The 24,790-nt window shown below is 43.0% G+C and overlaps 1 protein-coding gene across 4 annotated transcripts in view; it reads right to left on the bottom strand.

The window, feature by feature from the left end:
- Positions 1–3,315: 3,315 nt before the first annotated feature.
- LOC139381954 (echinoderm microtubule-associated protein-like 4) overlaps positions 3,316–24,790 on the bottom strand; it is an 85,123-nt gene continuing 63,648 nt past the window's right edge. For all 4 annotated transcript variants that reach the window (XM_071125841.1, XM_071125843.1, XM_071125840.1 and 1 more), the window contains 10 exons: positions 24,022–24,173; positions 23,749–23,874; positions 22,973–23,104; positions 22,661–22,728; positions 22,432–22,520; positions 22,206–22,303; positions 17,257–17,344; positions 16,917–17,015; positions 8,297–8,427; positions 3,316–8,140 (listed from right to left, as the gene is read on the bottom strand). In XM_071125841.1, coding sequence (XP_070981942.1) covers positions 7,592–8,140; positions 8,297–8,427; positions 16,917–17,015; positions 17,257–17,344; positions 22,206–22,303; positions 22,432–22,520; positions 22,661–22,728; positions 22,973–23,104; positions 23,749–23,874; positions 24,022–24,173 — 1,532 coding nt within the window. In that variant the 3' untranslated portion in view covers positions 3,316–7,591. The remainder of the gene's footprint in view (positions 8,141–8,296; positions 8,428–16,916; positions 17,016–17,256; positions 17,345–22,205; positions 22,304–22,431; positions 22,521–22,660; positions 22,729–22,972; positions 23,105–23,748; positions 23,875–24,021; positions 24,174–24,790) is intronic.

Genomic DNA, 24,790 nt, shown 5'->3' on the forward strand with positions numbered 1-24,790 from the left:
TTTGCATTTAAAAATTCTTCAAACACTGGTCAAGTTGGTTGTTGGTCATTGCTAGACGGCCATTTTCAAGTCTTGCCATAGATTTTCAAGACAATTTAAGTAAAAACTGTAACTACGTCACTGAGGAACCATTGGTCTCATGTTGAAATCGCTGAGCGGTTTCCTTCCTCTCCGGCAACTGAGTTGCCTGTATCTTTGTTGTGACTGAGTGTATTGATACACCATCCAAAGTGTAAATAATAACTTTTAAAAAATACAATAAAAAGATCTAACCTTTTATTTAACACAATGCTCAAAGGGATATTCGATGTCTAGGTGCCCTTCTTTGCTAGGTATTGGAAAACCTCCCTGACCATTGTGGTTGAATCGGTGTTTCAAATTCACTGCTCGGCTGAGGGATCTTACAGATAATTGTATATGTAGGGTACAGAGAGGAGGTAGTCATTCAAAATTCATGTTAAACTCTATTATTGCGCACAGAATAAGTCCATGCAATTTATTATGTGACTTGTTAAATACATTTTTTTACTCCTGAACTTATACAGGATGATGTGATTGAACACTTTCCCTGGTGTTGACCAACATTATCCTGAGGTAGTTTTTACACTCCCTTAGATCTCCTTTCTTGGGTATTTTGAGGTCAAACACACAACCCAAAAAGTCACGTACACACAGCAGCTCGCACACACAAATGCAAGTATAGCGCACGCACACTCACATTACTGAATTACCGCTCTGCATCATTCATAACAGTGCTGGCATGAGATTGTAATACTTTCTCAGATCAAATTCAAGTCCTTATGTAGGTTGTGACGTAACCATGTCTCTTGTGATCTTTGAACCAGCCTAAACGTACTGTATTCACTAATGAGAATGAACTCTGAACATCTCTTCCTTCCCTTGCCATAGCGGACTACAACATTGAGTGTTACGGTGAGGACTTCCTGATGCTGAGGAACCAGCTCCTACAGTGCTCAAGCAAAACACAGCAGGCCTGCTACATCAGGAGTGAGTATCACCACTGTAGTCCTTCATTTGGCCCTGCAATACCAGGGCTGTGTCTGAAAATGTTACTAGCTGTCAAACCTTCATCTTTGTTTGCTCAATTCCTCATCTCTCTCTCTCCCATAAGCTCATTGGAGTTTTTGAGAGGGAGGCAAGGAATTGAGGAAACAAGAACAGAGGAAGCAAGGATTTAACAGCTAGTGACATTTAAGAAACAGCCAAGGACTGAGCAATATTACTTGTTACAGGCAAGGCTGACTCTTTTGATCAATTGATGACAATAAATGTAAAGATATACCCATCATGCTATTGGCTTGCATAATACAACAGAGTAAACACACCATCTGGACCTTGAAAAGGGTAACATCCAAATAGCATGGACTTTTGATCAAACAAAATCAGCGACATAGTAATGAATTATTGAATTGGGGATATGAAAACATTAGTCAATAAATATTTAAAGCTGCAATATGGAACTTTTTGGGCGACCCGACCAAAATCACATAGCAATGTTCATTGTGCGCTACTTCTATGCTTCCCGTTCTTAAGTTTCGTTTTGTCCACTAGCTTCAAAGAAAATACTTTTTTGGTTGATCATGGAAAATATATTTCACAGCAGTTTGAATGGTACAATGATTCTCTACACTATAATTGCTTTTTTGTCACACACTAAAATTAGGTTGAACCATTAGAATTTTAGCAACCAGGGAAGGGGGGAGCAATTTCTGCATAGTGCACCTTTAACCTAACATTAAGTCTTATTGAATCAAACTGTGTTTGTGATAATAAAGTCCTTGATCCTACTACATATTCTGATTTAAAGGTCCAATGCAGCCATTTTTGTTTCAATGTCAAATTATTTCTGGGTAACAATTAAAATGGTCAAAAATAAACAAAAGTAGCTTCTTACCGAAGAGCAATTTCTCAAGGATGAATTTTGCTAATACTGTCTGGGAGTGGTCTTAGAAGGGAAGGGGAACATTTTAAATTAGCTGTTAATGGCAGAGAAGTTTGGTCTATTAACTAATTTACTGCCTGGTGATGACAAGCCAAAACGCCATTCAACCAAAACAGGCTGACATTTCAAACAGCTCTTACACTAAAAGGGCATCATCACAGTATTATTCCAACCTCAGTGTGGAAACATGCAGTAGATATAAAACACAGGAGGAAAATCGCATTTTTGACTGCACTGGGCCTTTAAGGCCATGATCCTGCTGCATATTCGGATAAAATCCTTGATCCTACTGCATCTTTTTATGTTCTGGGTCTCCTCTACAGGTTCTGGGGAGAAGGGCTGTGCTAGGCTTGAGTTCTGCTCTCGACCGGGCTGGACGTGTTGCTATCAGGACCGCTGCAATGCCTAGAACTGACTCCAGGGGCCAATAACTCCACGGGCAGGCAGAGGAAGGAGAGCAAGACAGATGGAGAAAGGATCTGTGAAATCAGCCGACAGTAACTTGAGGGCTTGTGGTCCGATCTGCTGTTTAGCATTTGGTGACTCATTAATGTGTTGGTAAAAAAGTGCAATATACACAACTTCGATGATGTAAAGTCACATGAAATAAAGTCAGAGGACAGTTTTTAAATCCACTAATCTCGGGTCTGAAATGCGGTTGTGAAAGGAGTCATTTCATCAGTGTTTTACTATGTAGGCACACAGTCACTTTATTCATGAGGTGTCATGCTAAGCCATTCTTGCAAATGTGTTGTTCTGAATCAAGATGCTAAAAATGGGACATCCTTCCCTCCACTGCGGTAGACAAGCAGTCTTTGCTCCTCCGTGTGGGCTGCCTGGCAGTCTGTGGGTCTGTTTATCTGTGTGTCAGTCAGCAAGAACCTCCTGACATGTTAAATCAGCATGGCACTAGTCCTCGGTTTACACACACAGTCGAATACCACGGCCAGAAACCTCTGTTCACTGTACGGACCAAACTATAGACAGACACATCCAGAATCAACTAGGGAAGACAGTGAGATGAATAACCTCTTCACTATACAAACATAAACACACAGATACGCATGCATGCATGCGCACACACACACACACACACACCAGGATAGGTATCATAGGATTCAGATTGATTACAGAACACCAGACAAACAAGCTCAGGGACGGAGAGATGTTTGAGGAAGGATTCAACTTGAACTTTGTCAAACTCAGATGATAGTGACGAAAGTGACAAAATTAAATGAGTATACTGGAATTATTTACTGTAGTTACACCCTTTTATAACAAAAAACATTCAGACCAAGATCAACATAGAAATCAGTGGAAATTGAGTGGGGAAAATACTCAAACATAAAAGCTTTTCTTTTTTTGAGATGTTTATTTCCATTTTTTTTTTTTTTAATCTTCAGTATTTTTCTGTCTATTGACAGGAATGCATGAGAGACAGATTGGCTCAAACATTGTCATGTGAAACATTTGTTAGTCATATCTTACCAACATTATATCATTTCAACATTGTCATTATCAGTATCACCATCATCATGGGTGGTGATGACCGTTTTTTCTGAATATCACAAAAGGTTGCACCTGCCTTTGCCCTCCCCCAACCCAAAGACTTGATAATCAGAGTGGGCACACATATATGCCCACTCAATTTTCCCTAGGACGATTGGCATGGGTGTGCCAGCCCCCCCCCCCTCCCCATACATTCACAGGGATGAGGTTTCAGACCAGTCAAGGAGTTTTGTGTTTAAACTCGCTTCCCTTTGTGTGTTTTGGATACTAGCCCATCTAACTTGAAAACATAATTCTGTACAAGCCCTTCAGAAAAATTCCCCTCAAAAGATGGTGGTTGAATAGACATTAATGGACCGCTCGGTCTCTCAAAAGTATCAGATCCTTGTCAGGGCCCAGTACATAGGATGCCCTGGTGTCCATATCCCCCACACCTTACTAACCCCTCCCTACCTTAAAATAAAATATTTCCCTCCCCTTAAACAACATAGGCAAAACTCACCTCACCCCCCACTCCCCTCATTATGGCAAGGAAATTCGTCAGAGCAACATTCACGGGACATATCTGATGTAGGAGTCTGATTGGCAGACCACTACCGAGCCTAAATGGGGTGAGATGAGTTGGCCATGAATATCCTTGAATAACAAGAGGAGCGACATCCCCAGATAGACTGCGGGCGGAGGCACTCTCAAAGCCAGTTCACTGTCCCACCATAACACCTGCCAGGGGAAGAAGAGCACATTTGGGACCATAGTTTATGAGGACTCAAAGAGCTATTATTCCACACTGTACTGCATATGTATGTATATGCTTGGCCTGTGGGTAAGCTGCAGTGTGCCTCCTAGTGGTGAAAGAAAGCACTGAGTAATGGTTCAGTGGATCTACAGGAAGCTGCCAAAATAATGGAAACACTTGAGTAAATGAGGGATACAAAATATATTGAAAGCAGGTACTTCCACACAGGTGTGTTTCCTGAGTTAATTAAGCAATTAACATATACTTAGGGTAACGTATAATTTTGGCCATTATCTTGACTACCATGGCTATGCCCCCCCATAGGATGACAATGCCCCCATCCACAGGGCACAAGGGGTCACTAAATGGTTTGATGAGCACGAAAACAATGCAAATCCTGTGCCATGGCCGTCTCATTCACCAGATCTAAACCCAATTGATTCTGGAGCGCGCGCCTGAGACAGCGTTTTCCACCGCCGTCATCAACAAAAAACAAACAAATGAAGGCAATTCTCGTGGAAGAATGGTGTCGCATCTCTCCAGTAGAGTTCCAGACACTTGTAGAATCTATGCCAAGGTGCATAGAAGCGATTATGGCTCGTGGTGGCCCAAAACCCTATTAAGACACTTTATGTTGGCGTTTCCTTTATTTTGGCAGTTACCTGTATAATCTCAAGATGAATAAACCACACACACACAGGCATACCATTATATACATAAAGTAGCCACACCTGAATGTACGAAATGGACAATTATTGGATGGGAAGATCTAGCAAGACCACATGGCGCCCTGAAAACAGGTGTTTTAGCGTTCTGGAGAGACTCCAGATATCCTAGGGCACGTGTCAACCTCCTTCCACTGAGAGCCGAGTGTGTGGGTTTTCGCTCCGCCATTTTACTTGATTGGTGAATTAAGGTCGTTGATTACCCGTAAGGAACTCCCCCTCACCTGGTTGTCTAGGTCATAATTGAAAGGAAAAAACTAAAACCAGTAGACACTAGGCCCTCCATGGAATGAGTTATACAGCCTTGTCCTAGGGCATGAGTTATACAGCCCTGTCCTAGGGTATGAGTTATACACCCCTGTCCTAGGGTATGAGTCATACAATCCTGTCCTAGGGTATGAGTCATACAATCCTGTCCTAGGGTATGAGTCATACACCCCTGTCCTAGGGTATGAGTCATACATTGACACCTGTCATTGTATGTATTCTGAGGTCATGAGATATTGTACGGGGTTAAACAAGTGTGTTCACGTTCTATGCACTCCGAAGCAGAGCATTCTGGGAAGGCAATCCCATGTTCACTACAACTACAGAACCACATGACAAAAACTACAGGACAAAATCTACCTACATTAAATCTACCTACATTAAAGCATTCCCAGTTGCACAAGCTGTTGATTTGCGAAAAACACACACCAAAAAAACCAGACAATTATATTATAAAAAGAGAAAGAGTTTCTTTGTGGACCAGCTGGAAGTCTACATCTTTGAGGACAACGTTAGAAAACATTTGTATAACACTGATACAACCATGCCCTCATGCAGTCTTTCACTAGGATTACCAATGTCTTTACCTCTTCACTACAACCCTGTCAATGCCACCTACCAATCTTACCACACCGTCACTGACATGCACTTTACTTACAGTCCCTCACTCATCTCTCACCAACAGAGAGGATATATATATATATAAAAAAAGATGAATCTACACCACGTGCCTTTTACACAGTCCTCGCTCTTCTTTCTGATAATGACAAACCTGGAAAAATACTTTCATCATTCAATCCTGTATAGCTAGCTAAACCTTTACTGTGCATTGCAACACATACACATTAGTACATATCCCTTCCACCTTTCTTCAGTCTTCCTTGCCATAGAAAGCATTGGACCCTCTCTCCCTAGTCATAGACAGGCATTAAAAAAACAAAACTTTCTCCATTCCCAGCTGAAAAACAGAAGAGCCTTTCTCTATCTCCCTCTCTCTCCCTTATGCCATGTCTGTGGAAATGTACCAGCGCATTCCCACCGAGGGGATAAAGATAAGACTGTGTAGAAGAGAAGAGTCTCTCTCGCTCTCTGTTGGCTGTGTATTCCTGTGAGCGTGATCCCGTCCTGAGTTGCTGCAGAATGGGGAGGGGGGGGGGGGTGAGCTGGACAAACCCTCCTCCGGAATGACACAACGTGTAAACGGCAGCTCGCACACACAAGACTTAAAAAAAAGATATATATTTTTTTTCTTAAAAACATCTCAGTCCATAGAGCAGAGAAGGAACACTCCCCAGAACGAGCTTTTAAAAAGGTCTAAATCCTAAATAAAAATGAAAAGAAACGATAAAAAAATGGTAGCACGTTAAGGTAGGGCGAGCAGGTGAGAGAGTCACCTGGGTACGTGTGTCGCTGGTGGTTCAGTGTGGTCATAATGTCCATGAGCCACAGGATATCCTATGGACCATTATTCATCAGAGTCCTTTTTGGCCTTTACAGCGAGGCTGGATGGATGAGTTTCCTGCAGGGACTCTTACCAGAGAGAACAGCTTATTGCCATGAAGCACTCTGCAGGCGCGCGCTCACACACACACCTGATTGAAAGTCCAGAATGATGGAGTGTGTGTGCTATTAGCTGCATGTGTATAACCGGTTGTGTGTGGTCACACAGTATGCTATGGTGTGTTATTGCAGGTTGCTGCATTATTGAGCTAGGATTAGGTTTAAGTTTCTATGGTAACATAGCCTAAAGACTTTATGATGAGTATTGACAAAGGGCTGGACTGGGGAGTGAGCATTAGCCAGGGGTACCTGCCTAGCATTAGCTAGGCTCAGGGAAGAGGCACTAGGCTCTTGTAGCATAATATACTTGTGTATAAAGACATAAGTAGTACTTGGTATCTATGATAGCAACATTACAATGATATTTGAACTGTGTAAATGATCGTGCATCTGTTTGGCTGATCAAGGAGTGATGTTGGAGTGTGATTTTGTGTGTCTTTGTGTATTAGTGCTAGTGTTTGCACGTCTGTGTGCTTGTGTGTCCCTCTCTCACAGAGCTTTCATCTGCAGACTTGACTTAACCGTACGACCCAGAACAACCACAACATTCTCTCCTCACACAAGGCCGAGTGACAGCCTTAAAAAAAAATCAGCCACTAATATCACTGCTTGTCTCACTTACACCCTCCATTCTTATCCAATTAACACAGACTTCAAAACAAAACAAAAAGAAGAGCATGAAGAGAAACTAAAAAGAAAAACAAAGGAAACCTGAACAGCAAATATTGAACCCTGCTGCGCTTCTCCTGAGAAACGCAGTGACATCGAGGTGCCTCCAGGGGGGAGTGCTGAGCAGGAGAGTGCACTAGGCTGCATCACAAGTGACGCTCTTTACGAGGGTGGGGTGAAAGGGCGGCCCTCGTCGCTAGGAGTGGCCGTGTCATCGCTGGGGTCCAGGCTGTCCTTGGGGCTCAGCGTGCTGTGGGAGGGGGGTGGGGTAGACTCTGAGTGGGGTGGGGTCATCCCGGATGGGGGAGGGGTTTCAGGGGAGCTCTCCTGCCGTCCATTGGTCGTGGGCTCGGTGGGTGGTGGGGGAGGCGTGACGATGGCCGTATCCCCACAGGGCACCGCTGGGGGGTCAGAGGTCAGGTCGAGGACGGAGGGCGGAGTTGGGGTCGTGATTGGCGTCACGGCCGGCTCGGTGGGGGTGGGCGTCAGGGGCACCGCTGGGATGGTGGCGCGGGGGTTGGAGTTATGCAGGAGCCCCTCCCCCAGAGAGAGGGAAGAGTCGCTGGGGACCAATGAGGGGGTCTTCTCCACCAGACGCCACTGCATGACACTGGTATCTTTCCCGCCCGTGGACACCAAGTGACTGTCGTTGTGCATGAAGGTCACATTAGTCACGTGACTGCTGTGGGCGCTATATTTGTGGCTCGGTGCCTGCGGAGGAAGGAGACGCATGTCAGCACATTATATTATGATTTGAAGCAAATATTACAGTATGTTATAGTATATACAGTCTACGCTTAGTACAGGGATGGTAGCACTGAGCAGTGTTCAGTAAGTGGCTGGTGCCCAGGGGCAAGGCTGGCTTACCTTGGGTCTGGCACAGGGGTACTGGAAGAGGTGCACTTTGCAGAAGTCATCAGCCAGAGCGATCACCTTCCTGTTGTGGGATCTGATGAGGGCGTTGATGTCTGTGCCATCGGAACCCTCAGGCCACACTCCTGGAAGACACAAACACACACACATTGGTGGTTTTGCCCCACTATCACAGTTAAAATATGGAGTCTGCGCAGTGAACCTGTGTGTACTTTCCATATGTGCGCGTACACGAAGTCATGTCAAAAGCATACCACCAGGGGGCAAACAAACACTGTAAGAGAGACTTCATACACCTCTCCATGCACTCTAACATGCTCAATACACTCCCTATCCTACTTTCCCTCTCTCACAGGTCTGTACAAAAACATATGCATGCACATATAGAAATAGTGATCACTTCACACACACGTATGCAATCTCTATTCTCAGGATTCCTATCAGTTACAGCCAGTGGCGTCAGTTCAGCTAAACCTAGGGAATGGCAAAGTGGGGTGTGTGGAAATACCCCACCCCCCAAAGCAGGTGGAGTGAAACACTGTTCACACTTCCCAATCCAAAACCAAGATAAAAAGAAAGATGAAGGTTGGCAAATAATCAACAACTACAAAAATAAGCTTACAATAACATTGCAGACAATAATGACTTTGCAGACATCAATGAATTATTATTGGACAAAAATAAGTGATAAATGTACAGTACACTCAAAATGTGTTGCAAGTAGGAAAAAGCTATAATTTATTAAACTAACAGGATATGTATGTGTGAGATATTCAGTAATTATACACTACCGGTCAAAAGTTTTGGAACACCTACTCTTTCAAGGGTTTTTCTTTATTTATACTTTTAATTTTATTTTTTATTTTTTTTATTGTAGAATAATAGTGAAGACATATGGAAGCATCCAGTAACCAAAAGTGATAATCAAATCAAAATATATTTGATGACAGCTTTTCACACTCTTAGCATTCTCTCAACCAGCTTCATCTGGAATGCTTTCCAACAGTGTTGAAGGAGTTCCCACATATGCTGAGCACTTGTTGGCTGATTTTCCTTCACTCTGCGGTCCAACTCATCCCAAACCATCTCAATTTGGTTGAGGTCGGGGGATTGTGGAGACTACGTCACCTGATGCAGCACTCCATCACTCTAATTCTTGGTAAAAAAAAATAAAAAAAATAAGCCCAAACCAGATGGGATGGTGTATAGCTGCAGAATGCTGCGGTAGCCATACTGGTTAAGTGTGCCTTGATTTCTAAATGAATCACAGACAGTGTCACCAGCAAAGCACCACCACACCACAACACCTCCTCCATTCTTTACAGTGGGAAATACACATGCAGAGATAATTCGTTCACCCACAGCGCATTGACTGACCTTCATGTCTTAAAGTAATGATGAACTGTCGTTTCTCTTTGTTTATTTGAGCTGTTCTTGCCATAATATGGACTTTTTTTTTTTTTTTACCAAATAGGGCTATCTTCTGTATACCATCGCGACCTTGTCACAACACAACTGATTGGCTCAGATGCATTAAGGAAAGAAATTCCACAAATGAACTTTTAACAAGGCACATCTGTTAATTGAAATGCATTCCAGGTGACGACCTCATGAAGCTGGTTGAGAGAATGCCAAGAGTGTGCAAAGCTGTCATCAAGCCAAAGGGAGGCTATTTGAAGAATCTCAAATATTATATTTGGAATATTTGGATTTATTTAACACTTTTTTGGCTACTACATGATTCCATAGGTGTTATTTCATTTCTACAATGTAGAAAATAGTAAAAAGAAAAACTCTTGAATGAGTAGGTGTTCTAAAACCTTTTACCGGTAGTGTATGTGGGGATTTTAATACGGTGATGGAACCTAATGATCGACTATCAGACAATTTCGGACATTTAAATATTAACTGGAACAGTCTCTTCAACAAAACGTTTTATGAAGTGATATCTGATTAATTATACGGTGGTGAAACTGACCCGTGCAGAAACGAAACACTATTTGAAAAAATATACTCTGTGTACAACTGTCAGAAAGAGTGCGTACTGTAATAAAGTGGATTTGTTTTGTCAAAAACTAAATTGTCTCCTATGCCTAAGTGTCATGAAGAGAGTTGTAGTATTTCACCCCTTTCAGTGAAATATTACAGAACTAAAAAAATATCGGGTTTGATGTCCTGTCTTCAGAAAGTATTCACACCCCTTTACTTTTTCCACTTGTGTTACAAAGTGGGATGAAACATTTTTTTTTCTCAACGATCTACACAAAATACTTTGTAATGCCAAATTGGAAGAAAAATGTGAACATTTGTAAAAGTAAGTAAGTAAATAAATAAAACACTAAAATATCTTGATTAGATAAGTATTCAACCCCCTGAGTCAATACATGTTAGAATGGCCTTTGGCAGAGATTACAGCTGTGAGTTTTTCTGGGTAAGTCTCTATGAGCTTTGCACACCTGGATTGTTTTCCTAAAAAAACTCTAGGTCTTGCAGATGAAAGCATACCCATAACATGATGCAGCCACCACCACGATTGAAAATATGAAGAGTGATACTCAGTGATGTGCTGGATTTGCCCCAAACTTAACACTTTGTATTCAGGACATAAAGGTTATATATTTGCCACATTCTTTGCAGTTTTATTTTAGTGCCTTATTGTAAACAGGATGCATGTTTTGGAATATTATTTTTCATTAGGTACAGGCTTCTTTCTTTTCCACTCTGTCAATTAGGTTAGTATTGTGGAGTAAATGCAATGTTGTTGTATATCTCCTATCACAGCCATCAAACTGTTTTGAAGTCACCATTAACCTCATGGTGAAATTCCTGAGCAGTTTCCTTCCTTTCCGGCAACTGAGTTAGGAAGGAAGCCCTTATCCTTTCAGTGACTGGGTGTATTGATACACTATCCAAAGTGTAATTAATACATTCACAATGCTCAAAAGGGATATTCAATGTCTGCTTTATTTTTTATCCATCTACCAATAGGTGCCCTTCTTTGCGGCGCATTGGAAAATCTCCCTGGTCTTCGCGGTTGAATCTGTGCTTCAAATTAAGGACCTTACAGATAATTGTACACACACACACACACATTATATATATACATTATATATATATATATATATATATATATATATATATATATATATATATATATATATATATATATATCTCTCATGTGAGTGAACACTCCTTCAAATTAGTGTTTCAGCCATATGTTACTGACAGGCTATTTCAGCCACATGTTCCTGACAGGTGTATAATATTGAGCACATAGCCATGCAATTTCCAAAGACAAACAATGGCGGTAGAATGGTCTTACTGAAGAGCTCCGTAACTTTCAACGTGGCACCATTTAGGATGCCACCTTTCCAACAACTCTGTTCGTCAAATTTCTGCCCTGCTAGAGCAGCCCCGGGCAACTAAGTGGTGTTATTGTGAAGTGGAAACGTCTAGGAGCAACAACGGCTCAGCCGTGAAGTGGTAGGCCACACAAGCTCACAGAACGGGGGGCCGCCGAGTGATGAAGCGCATAGCACATAAAAATTGTCTGTCCTCGGTTGCAATACTCACTACCGAGTTCCAAACTGCCTCTTGACGAAACGTCAGCACAAGAACTGTCTGTCTGGAGCGTCATGAAATGGGTTTCCATGGCTGAGAAGCCAGACACAAGCCTAAGATCACCATGAGCAATGTCAAGCGTGGAGTGGTGTAAAGCTTGCCATCATTGGACTCTGGAGCAGTGGAAACGTGTTCTCTAAAGTGAGGAATCACGCGTCACCATTTGGCAGTCCAACGGAAGAATCTGGGTTTGGCCGATGCCAGGAGTACGCTACCTGCCCCAATGCATAGTGCCAACTGTAAAGTTTGGTGGTTGAGGAAGTGAAGGGAAATCTGAAGGGAAATCATCAAAGGACTTACTTAGGATTACAATCGACAAGGACGCATGAAGACAAAAAAAAAAATTGACCAAAGAATGGACAGCGCCTCGGTACAACACGTAGGCATAGCGGAGCACCGTGGCATGGTGCTGAATGGACAGCGCCTCGGTACAACACGTAGGCATAGCGGAGCACCGTGGCATGGTGCTGAATGGACAGCGCCTCGGTACAACACGTAGGCATAGCGGAGCACCGTGGCATGGTGCTGAATGGACAGCGCCTCGGTACAACACGTAGGCATAGCGGAGCACCGTGGCATGGTGCTGAATGGACAGCGCCTCGGTACAACACGTAGGCATAGCGGAGCACCGTGGCATGGTGCTGAATGGACAGCGCCTCGGTACAACACGTAGGCATAGCGGAGCACCGTGGCATGGTGCTGAATGGACAGCGCCTCGGTACAACACGTAGGCATAGCGGAGCACCGTGGCATGGTGCTGAATGGACAGCGCCTCGGTACAACACGTAGGCATAGCGGAGCACCGTGGCATGGTGCTGAATGGACAGCGCCTCGGTACAACACGTACGCATAGCAGAGCACTGTGGCATGGTGCTGAAAGGACAGCGCCTCCGTACAACACGTAGGCATAGTGGAGCACCGTGTGTTCTTTTCATGAACATGGCCTTACTTCGTTACAGAATATTCCTTTCACCCAGCTCAATGTTACATCGATAGGTTTAAGCTATTACATGATACTCAACTTTTCCCCTATACCCATCACGAGGTTGCTACAACCTAGCCTGCAAATGAAAGTTTACAACGTAGGTGTACAGGTTGAGAGAAAAAATGTTGTAATCAAGCTGACAGTGACACATTCAATACCGTCATTCAATGTATTCATAGGTTTAGGCTACTACATGACACTCAAATTGTCCTTATTCCCATCATGATGAATAGCCTATGAATGAAAGTTTACAACGTAGGTGCACAGGTCGAAATTTTGTAATCAAGGTGACAGACATTGACAGATTCAATACCACCTTGCAAACTCCTGCCTGCATTTAGCTGATCTAGGATGGAATCATTAGTCCAAACAGTTGCAAACAAGAGTTTCTATTGGACAAATTCAGATATGTTTGTCCCCGTTTAGTTTTGTTAGCATCCATTTAAGAAACGTTTTAACAGAATCAGCTGAATAAATACACCCCTGATCACGCCCAAACACAGTTAACTTACACAGCAAACACATACAAACAGCACGGTCTCTTTGCTCGTTGTATAATTCCTTCTCACATCTATGCGCTATTCTGTGACCAGGTAAAAAACTAACTTTGCAAGCCAAACCTTCATATCATAACTGCTACATACAGCCTACATAGTTGTCACCATATTAGCTAACATCATAGTCAACATAGCTACTAGAACTAACGCGTTAGTAAACCCACTACTATCATGCAGTAGTGTACAGCAAGCAGTTAGGCATTTACACCGACGGGCCTTTTTGGGTGATATGACCCAATTCACATATAAATAAATATATGTTGTGTGTGCAAGTCTAAGTTGAGGTAGATCTGTTCTATCTGCGCTATTTCTATGCTTCCCGTTCTTATGTTTCATTTTTTTCTATTACTTTCAGTTTTGTACACCGTCTTCAAACAGCTGAAAATGAAATATTTTTGGTTATGGAAAATATATTTCACAGCGGTTTAGATGGTACAATGATTCTACACTATACTGGCTTGTTTTGTCACAAACTGAAATGAAATCAAACGATTAGAATTTCAGCAAGAAGGAAATGGCAGAGTGCATCTAAGTGAAAGTAAAAATAAAAAAAAATACAATGAAATATAGCTAGCTCTCACTCCCTTTCTTTTTTCTCCTTCATTTAAGAAATTAATTTGCTCAAAACTGTTCAACTATTGTCTTTCTCTCAGAGTTAACTAATCACCAGATTTTATGCACTGCAGTGCTAGCTAGCTGTAGCTTATGTTTTCAGTACTAGATTCATTGTCTAATCCTTTGATTGGGTGGACAAGATGTCAGTTAATGCTGCAAGAGCTCTGATAGGTTGGAGGATGTCCTCCGGAAGTTGTCATGATTCCTGTGTTAGTCTACGAAAGGGGGTGAGAACCATAAGCCTCCTAGGTTTTGTATTGAAGTCAATGTACCCAGACGAGGACGGAAACTAGCTGTCCTCCGGCTACACCATGGTGCTGCTAAGGCTACTGTAGACCTGTGTTTTAATCAGTTATTTGGTGATGTGAATATATCTAGTATAGTTTGATCTAAAAAGGATAACTTTAATGTTTTACTATTTTTTATGAAATATATTGAGGAGAATGGTCCTCCCCTTCCTCTGAGGGGCCTCCACTGGATCAATTGTAAATTGGCACTCCACATGAAAAAGGTTGCCGACCGTTGAATGGCGCATACAGTGTATTATGACAGTGTCATTGTCTCGTTGCGATGCATTCAGAGATGTTCCTCATAATGTGTGTGCCCAGCTCATTTTCGCATTTGCCTTTCTGCATTATTCGCCAGGGAAGGGAAGAAAAACAAAAATCTGTGAATATTGAAGCATTGTATCAACAAGGTGGCTCTGAGAATATTGAAACATTGTATCAACAAGGTGGCTCTGAGAATATTGAAACATTGTATCAACAAGGTGGCTCTGAGAATATTGAAACATTGTATCAACAAGGTGGCTCTGAGAATATTGAAACATTGTATCAACAAGGTGGCTCTGAGAATATTGAAACATTGTATCAACAAGCTGGCTCTGAGAATATTGAAACATTGTATCAACAAGGTGGCTCTGAGAATATTGAAACATTGTATCAACAAGGTGGCTCTGAGAATATTGAAACATTGTATCAACAAGGTGGCTCTGAGAATATTGAAACATTGCATCAACAAGGTGGCTCTGAGAATATTGAAACATTGTATCAACAAGGTGGCTCTGAGAATATTGAAACATTGTATCAACAAGGTGGCTCTGAGAATATTGAAACATTGTATCAACAAGGTGGCTCTGAGAATATTGAAACATTGTATCAACAAGGTGGCTCTGAGAATATTGAAACATTGTATCAACAAGGTGGCTCTGAGAATATTGAAACATTGCATTAACGAACGAGGCGTCTCGGAGACTATTGAACCATTTTGCATCAACAAGGCGGCTCCTAAAATATTGATATTGCAACATAATAGCCAACCACAAGGTAGCTCGTGCAAATTTTTCCCTGAGCCAGCTTGTCTCTGTCTGATTATTGTGTTGCCTACGCAGCAGTTGCACCATTTGGGTGCCTGTTACATTTTAAAAAAAGAAGCCCTTTATCCACACTATAGCTATATAAATTAGCAACATTTAATGATGTTTGGCCAGCAAGAGTTGACCTGTTAGAATATTACAGCAAAGGCAGGTAGGCTAACGGGTAGGGATTAGGGATGCAGGCAAAGAATGGTGAAGTAGGCCTACAGCAAGAAGCTAAAAAAAAAAAGTTAGCCCAACTAAGTAATCATAAATTATTTGCATTATCTCAATTATTATTCTGTGACAGCATAAAAATGCACATTTGCTATAGCCTACAATTGTTATTGGCTTTGAAGCCAAAAACAGGACATGTAAATAGCAAGTTATTCAGTCGTGTTTATTTTCATACCAATAAGCCTACATGAAACCAAAATTGCACTAGCCTATTGGGCGAATTCATGAAAATAACAATTACATTCACAACCTATATTTTAAAAGCAATAAAACAGCTTTTGGTTTGGAATGGTCAGAAAAAAGGAGGGCTCCCCACCTCCCAATTCCCAATTCAATTAACCCCTGGATATCAGATTACAACAAGGCTTGTTGCCTACTTTAATTTTGGGGCCTAATCATTACACCCCTGGTTGTAGCCTCAGACAATCTACTGGCTGAGAACTGTGAAATATAAAAGTCAAGAGTTAACTATATTTCCAGCCCCATATAGAACTGAAATATGTGGAGTGGGGGGCTAATGTGGGGCTATTATTCTGAGCCCAAGTCCCTCCGAAAGAGAGAAAGAAAAAACTGGGGGGGTAGTGAGTGAGTGAGTGAGTGAGTGAGTGAGTGAGTGAGTGAGTGAGTGAGTGAGTGAGAGAGAGAGAGAGAATGAGATGGACAGTGAAAAAGTGATGGACAGAGAGACAAAAAAAAGAGGGAGAGAGAAATAAAGAAAGAACGAGAGAGATACCACATAACACACCATGCTGCAGTGGGACAAAACCAGTAGTGAAAAGCACAGCAGGGACAATTCTGGTAGCAGAACGAGAGTTGGAATGGAAGGACATTAAATTCCTATTATTCAAATTAGAGCTCTTGATTTCCTTTCAATGCTACAAACTTGGGTACGACATCTAAAAAAAAAAACTGAATAAGAAAGGAGTAGAGAAAGAGAGGGTGAATGAAGGGAGAGAAAATAAAACCGGGGCAATAGGCAGAACGTCTAAGAGTGCGTGCGATAAGTTGCTGATGTGCAAACTCCCAAACCACACTCTGTTCAGTAGTAGGACTCATAGAAACATAAATTGCAGCCACACAACCACAGAAGCTTATAAACCCACACCAGTGAAAGTAAAAACACACAAACACAGACACAGAAATCTAGCATGGCACAGCCAAGAACCGTGCCAACGTGTTTGAGGACGAATCACGCCCAACAGAAGAACCCATCCCACACCATATCCATATAACCCAGGTACTGACCGAAGACATGGTAGCCCAGCACACAGGTGTAGGTGGCCCAGTCAATGTCCTTACACTCAGAACGGTTACGGATGTACTTGCAGCCATTTGGAATGTCCCCTGCAAAAAATGATAGAACCAAGTCAGGGCATAGTTTAAGGGGATACTACACAACAGAAGTGTAATGCAAAAAGGAATGAGCTACACTGTACGTTGGTTTAGCCCGATTATTTAAAAAAGTTTATCAAATTTTTGGGGGGATAAATAGTCCTTCATGGATCAGTAACATAGCATGAGGCTTCATCAATGAAGCTGTAGTCTCACTGAAGCATGACAATCATTTGAAGGCGTCTCTACTCACAGTAGAGGATCTCATAGTCTCCTGAGTTGGACATGATGAACTTGTTGTCGGGGGACCAGTCAAGATGTGTGATGTAGCTGGAATGTCCCTGTTAACCACAGAGTGAGAAAGTTTGATACATGATTTAGAGAGATGAAACAGTTGGTTGGTTTATTTTTTGTTGTTGTTGTATTTTACCCACTTTTTCGCCCCAATTTTGTGATATCCAATTGCGACCCAATTTCAAACTCGTCTTATCGCTGCAACTCCCCAACAGGCAAAGGTCGAGTCACTCGTCCTCCAAAACATGACCCGCCTAACCGTGCTCCTTAACACCTGCCGCTTAAGCCGGAAGCCAACTGCACCAATGTCTCGAAGGAAACACTGTTCAACTGACGACCTGGAGTCACTAGAGCACAATGAGTCAAGTAAAGCCCCCCCGGCCAAACCCTCTGCTAACCTGGACGGCGCTGGGCCAATTATGCTCCGACCCTGTCACGGCCAGTTGTGACACAGCCTGGGATCGAACCCATGTCTGTGGTGACGCCTCAAGCTCCCCAATGTAGTGCCTTAGACCCGCTGCACCACTCGGGAGGCCCTAGTTAATGGTATTTTAATGGAGCTAGGGACATATACAGCAAGTATAGTACAGCTGACTTAGTTTTGCACATCATTTCATGTGACATTTTGGCCTTTATAAAAGTTGGAGCGAACTCCAGTCTTCCACCTCAGCCCATAGGAGGAGACACCGTGTGTGTGTTTGTGTGTGTGTGTACACATGTCTGTCTATCCTCCCCCTCACTCAGGGTCAGGGAGGAAATCTCTGTTAGACTATCTTGGCACTTGGTTTGATTTCCTTCAAGTCCGCAGGCTTTCCTCCAACACAAAGACCCATACACACATGCAATCATACACATGCATGCAAACGCGCACACTTTTATACACAGGAATGTCACTGACATCCTGCCAAGCTAGACACTCCACAGCTGCTGACCTCACTTTCTCACACAAACATATACAAATCTGAATCCCTTACTGAACGACGCGCACACACAAAGTTTATGTATTTCTCTGTTTATGCATTTCCCTATTTATACGTAGAAACCTGTAGTTATTTATTTGAAAAACAGGACATACATATTTACGCGTCACTAAAAATCCCCATAAACAGTTATACACAGAAAGTACAAAACATTAGGACCAGGTGAATCCAAGTGAAAGCTATGATCCCTTATTGATGTCACTTGTTAAATCCATTTCAAATCAGTGTAGATGAAGGGGAGGAGACAGGTTAAAAGAAGATTTTTAAGCCTCGAGACAAATTAGACATGGATTGTGTTGTGTGTGCCATTCAGAGGGTGAATGGGCAAGACCAAATATTTAAGTGCCTTTGAACGGGGTATGGTAGTAGGTGCCGGGCGCACAGGAACTGCAATGCTCAAGAACTGCAATGCTGCTGGGTTTTTCACGCTCAACAGTTTCCCGTGTGTATCAGAATGGTCCACCACCCAAAGGACATCCAGCCAACTTGACATAACTGTGAGAAGCACTGGAGTTAACATGGGCCAGCATCCCTGTGGAACGCTTTTGACACCTTGTAGAGTCCATGACCTGACTAATTGAGGCTGTTTTGAAGCCAAAAATATTAGGAAGGTGGTCTTAATATTTTGTACACTCAGTTAATATCAGTGCGTCTCACTGCTTTACAGTGGAGCTGTGCTCACAGACAAGGGCCCAGTCATATGCCAACGCCTATAAACGCCTCAAACCAACCTTCCCACAATGTCTTTCTCTCCTCTGGAGCCCTGGGTCTTTTTTACATTACCAACACGTCAAATGAGAACCTTGCTTTAATGCTCTCTCACGCAATCCCAAGCATATTTTTCAGCAAATCTAAAACGTGACTGCTATGCACTTAGTCTGTGATCTGGTATTAAACATTAAAAATAAACACACAAAGCACTATACCACACGCACTGCTGTGGCTGCAAGGCTATGTACAGTAGGTTGCCTGGGGGCTTAACCTTGGACCAAGACCATAGTGGTCAAGCAGCAGAAGCAATGACTGTGACCACAACCTGAGCAGCATGGTACTGACCATTGGCATCCATCACACAGATGACCATGAGCCCACAGGGATGCAGGGAAGAGAGAGAGAGAGAAAACGGGTGTGATGTATGAAAAAGAGACTACATGAATGAGAGGGACATGAAAGAGGGAGAAGAGGAAAACAAGGGACAAAGAAAGAGGCCGGACCAATGCGTGCGTGACAGAGCGCAGAGTACATTTAGAGCGAGAGAGAGTGAGAGGAGAGAGGAGAGAGAAGATGGGATATAAAAGAGAAATAGAGACAGCAGACTGAGCAGCAGCCAAGTGGAGGCCAGAAAAGATTTAAAACAACAGTGGAGTGATTCACACTGGCCCTGTGGGGTCCAGACCACTGTAGCGTAGACTAGGGCTGGGTAGAATACAGTATTTTATGATATTTTTATTTTTTTATTTTACCTTTATTTAACCAGGCAAGTCAGTTAAGAACAAATTCTTATTTTCAATGACGGCCTGGGAACAGTGGGTTAACTGCCTGTTCAGGGGCAGAACGACAGATTTGTACCTTGTCAGCTCGGGGGTTTGAACTCGCAACCTTCCGGTTACTAGTCCAACGCTCTAACCACTAGGCTACCCTGCCGCCCCATATACCGGTATTGATGCAGGGACCGGTTTGGGTTTTTACTTTACCTTCTATACCGGTATTTGAATGTTTGGTTTGTTAAACGTGATACGCCATATGTAATGTCCATTTTTATAATTGTTTACTCCGCTACTTGAGTCATCTCTCTCTGCTCTTTCTCTCTGCGCCACCTTCCACACAGACCTAGCCACGCCCCCTGTCACAACCATGAGACACTTGTGTTCAGTCTGCATGGTCAATGCAGCACATGCAACAATCTTGCATGTTGCTAATTAATATAAATCCACTAGCGTTCTATATTAGTTTGTGTTTCTTACATCTGCAAACAGCTAGTTTGTCTTTGCTTAGAAAGTTGCCCTACATCTTGTGACACTAATTGTTAGCCACTGATGCCAAATCTAGCTAGCTAATACATTTACTGAGTAATAAATGCTGCAAAGCAAGAATATGTTAGCTACATGACGTAGCTAAGAGAAAACATGCAATGTAGCCAAAGCTTATAGGGTCCCCTAGGAAACACTTATCAACACTTTAGTTCCTACCCTGTCACAATAACTCCTCCCTGGCATTTTAATTTGTTGTCATCTCAAACACAGTATTCAATGTTCCCACTAATATATTCTAACTATAGAATTAGAATAGTCATTCGATTTCCATGTTTCCAACAGTTTTGCTCTAATTCGCAAGTCAAATCGCAATTGCAACATTTGGTTAAAAATAAGTCCTAGATTATATCGTGCAGCCCTACGTGGCAGTGTGGAAATTATCACAATTGAGCAGTGGTGTACTTAAGTAAAAAATACTTTCAAGTACTACTTAAGTCGGTTTTTTGGTATCATTACTTTGCTATTTTTTATTTTTGACAACTTTTACTTCACTACATTCCTAAAGAAAATACTGTACTTTTAACTTCATACATTTTCCCTGACACCTAAAGTACTAGTTACATTTTGAATGCTTTAGCAGGATAGGAAAATGGTCCAATTCACAAACTTGTCAAGAGAACATCCCTGGTCATCTACTGCCTCTGATCTGGAGGACTCACTAAACACAAATGCTTTGTTTGTAAAAATATATCTGAGTGTTGGAGTGTGCCCCTGGCTATCCGTAAAGAATAAAATTAAAAACGAAAATGGTGCCATCTGGTTTGCTTAATATAAGGAATTTGAAATTATTTTAACAATTACATTTGCTTTTGATACTTAAGTATATTTAAAACCAAATACTTGTAGACTTTTACTCAAGTAGTATTTTACTTTTACTCTAGTAATTTTCTATTAACTTATCTTTACATTTACTTAAGTATGACAATTGGGTACACTGCAATTGAGTGCAGGAAATGCAGAAATGATACAAGTGCTAAATGTGTTTAGGTTGAAGTTGAATTGAACAGTATTCAAAAATGAAAAATACCATTCAAAAATACCATTCAATTAAAAAAAAATATATACTGTGGTATAATATTTTGGCCATATCACCCAGCCCTGAAGTAGACCTAATGGGATCACAACCTAGTCTACTGGTCATGATCTGTATACCTTCACCTCTAACCTGCAGGATTTAAACCCATCACTATACGTATATACAGGTAACTGCCAAAATAAAGGAAACATCAACATAAAGAGTCTTAAAAGGGTGTTGAGCCAATACGAGCCAGAACAGCTTCAACTCTATTGGAGGGATGAGACACCATTCTCCATGAGAAATTCTAGAATTGTGTGTTTTGTTGATGGTGGTGGAAAACACTGTCTCAGGCGCCACTACAGAATCTCCCATAAGTGTTTAATTGGGTTGAAATCTGGCGACTGAGACGGCCATGGCATATGGTTTACATCATTTTCATGCTCATCATACCACTCAGTGAACACTCGTGCCCTGTGGATCGGGGGCACGGATTGTCGACCTATGGGGACATTGCCATGGTAGCTAAAATAATGGCATGCCCAGCATTTTTATATATGATGGGATGTTGATGGGATGTTAATTGCTTAATTAACTCAGGAACCACACTTGTGTGGAAGCAGCTGCGTTCAATATACTTTGTATCCCTCATTTACTCATGTGTCTCCATTATTTTGGCAGTTATCCAACAGTCCCCATCTGAACTGACTTTCTCTCGATCTCGCGCTCGCTCGCTCTCCTGTTGCTTCTTCTGTTATTACCATACTGTGAAAGCACTGATCCTATCCATCTCTCCAGCTGCAGGGAGACGTCACTCCCTAGGGCCCCACACACACACACTAATCACTTCAAACACACAAACTAATGGTGATGTACTCACAATGCACTTCCCGTATCTGGTGTACTTGCGTCCTTTATCCGACACGGTGTAGAGGTAAATGAAGTTGTCATGTGATCCCACTGCCAGCAGGGTGCCATCTGAAGGATGGAACAGGTAAATTATCCACCATATTTTATTCTCCTCCCTAACCGTTGATTGGTTTAACAATTCTCCCATCAAATCCAAGTCTACGGTTAGGATAGGGTGTAAGACAAGCTCCACCCACCTACGGAGAAGCGTATGACTGACAGCTGCTCATTGCCGTCTGTATGAATGGCCACCAGGTCTCTGGTCTCTGCATCGAGGGCGTACCACCTGGGACACGGGGGGGAGAAGAGAACATTGCCGAAAATTTAGAAGAATGGACTATTCCCATACAGGCGTGAGCGATAAGAGATGGGATTAATAGCCACTGCTGTACTTCAGAGTTCGAGATAGGGTTAAGCTGAACTTACTTTCCTGAGTGAGTACCGATGGCCACAACAGCACCACTAGGGTGGAAGTCTGCACAGTGTCCATGCTCCTGAGAGAAAGAAACAGCAAGAGAGAAGGGAGAGACGCAATTCAAACATACAAGTCATTTTTTGAGTAAGGCCTGAATCCTAACTCGAAATGTGTTTGCATGCCTTGATCTCAATAAAAAAAAACTTGCAGCAACATTTCAATTACGTCTGTGAACAAAAACTCTAAAAAAGGGCAGTGAATGAGCGCGTATTCTTAATCTGCAGTATAGAATAGTTCCGACAGGGAGGTATATTAGTTCTTACATCCAGCAGCCTGGTCCATTCCAAGCAGTGGTCCACAGAGTTCCACAGGCACACCTGCCTGTCCTGGGCACAGGTGAGGAACAGGTCCTTGAAGGGGTGAGAGGCCAGCCCCCACAGCTCGTCTGTGTGACCCTAGGGGACGATAGGTCAGAGGTTGGGGGGAAAAAATGCGGATATGTAGTCACTTTATCCAACGTGACGACACACTTGAGTAGTTAACACGGCTTGCAAAGTAGTTAACACATATTCTGTCTATTCTGTATGTCGCCCATGTTACTGTATGGGGAGAATCAAAATCCACAGTATCATGTTCCAACCAACTAAGCCATTGGAAACACACCACCACTAACGCTCGAATGACCTCCTTCACATGGGAATAGTGTGCCTCAAAGAGGGGGCAGACGAGGGGAGAAGGGGGTGGGCTCAGTTGGGTGCCCTCAAAAGAGGAGATAAATATCTCTGCCAAGCCTGTTTATACAGAGTTGAAATCGCTGGAAAATGTATGCAGAGTTTTACCACGCAGCTCTCTGGAAAATAGCAGCGTCTCCATCGCTCTGCTCTTCCTCACAGAGAAGAAAAGATTGGGAAAGCAGCTGGTGAGGCGGCCGACACTGGCATCCCTACAGCAGAGCTGCCATAGCAAGGGCCCTGCAGTCCTCAATTGGCTTTAGTTCTCACACCCTGGATGTTTTACACACCTGGAGCACGTAGTGCTGGCAGTCAGCTAGTCAGCAGTGAGAGAGAAATAGAAAGCGAGAAATATAAACTTCTCTCACCTGGACTTCCACCTGGAAGCCGTCATTAAACGTCCCCCTCAGGACAAAGTTACGCGACGTGCCCACCAAAAGCTGCTCGCCCTTGCCCTCAGCCACAGCACGAATGGTTCCATATTGATCAGGGACCTGCCGGGGAAACAGCTACATTGAGATGTACGTTCATATTCATCATACTGAACATGGGACATATTTACATTCGTATCGTTGCGCATAAACCACGGCGCATTGGTGTGGAACGTGTCTGTGTTGCATTCTGCACGGCCGAGACGGCACCTCTATGTCCCTCTCTGGGTTGAGGCCGTGGTCCCACAGGATGATCTTGTGGTCCTTGCCCCCTCCGGTCAGCAGGGTCCCATTCCTCATCTGACACAGAGTGAACACACTGCCATCATGGGCCTTGATCTGACGGCTGATCTGGTACGCACCTACAGGGAGGGGGGGGAGACAGAATGACAGACAGACAGACAGAGAGGGGGGAGAAGTAAAATTGCCCAGAAGGAAAGAGGAGGGAGAGGAATGAGAGAGGCTTGTAAAACAGCTCACAGCAGAGATTTCTGGGAATAGGATAGCACAAATAGTTGACATTCGTTAGTGTGGTTTATACACCACGCTACAGGCTAGCTCTTGTTGTTTTCTCAGGGGAGCATTTGGGGGGGGGGGGGGGGGAGTGAAAGAGGGTGCGCGCGCGCGGTTAAGAAGATAGCTGTGGAAGGCATGTTCGAATGAGTGCGAGCACGCACGTCTGTGTGCGCGCGTGGTCTAGGTTTGATGTGTCTACATTCTCCACATTCTGATGATCCCTCCTCCTGTTACAAGATATTCTCTGCTGACAACACAGACAGATGCACAGCGAGGCAGGCCCATTCCTCAAGGCTAGTTACACTGAACCCGAGGCAGTGGAATTCTCAATGGGGGTAATATTGTGTGGCATTGGGAGGGTGCGTGTAGAATTAACGTGCATCAGATAAGTGTTTCTGTCGGTTTCTGTATCGCTTGTGCTCCCCCACATTGGCATGACCTTCATCCCTGCAGAGCTCAAACA

The sequence above is a fragment of the Oncorhynchus clarkii genome, chromosome 23 (genome assembly GCF_045791955.1).
Source record: "Oncorhynchus clarkii lewisi isolate Uvic-CL-2024 chromosome 23, UVic_Ocla_1.0, whole genome shotgun sequence".
Lineage (NCBI taxonomy): Eukaryota > Metazoa > Chordata > Actinopteri > Salmoniformes > Salmonidae > Oncorhynchus > Oncorhynchus clarkii.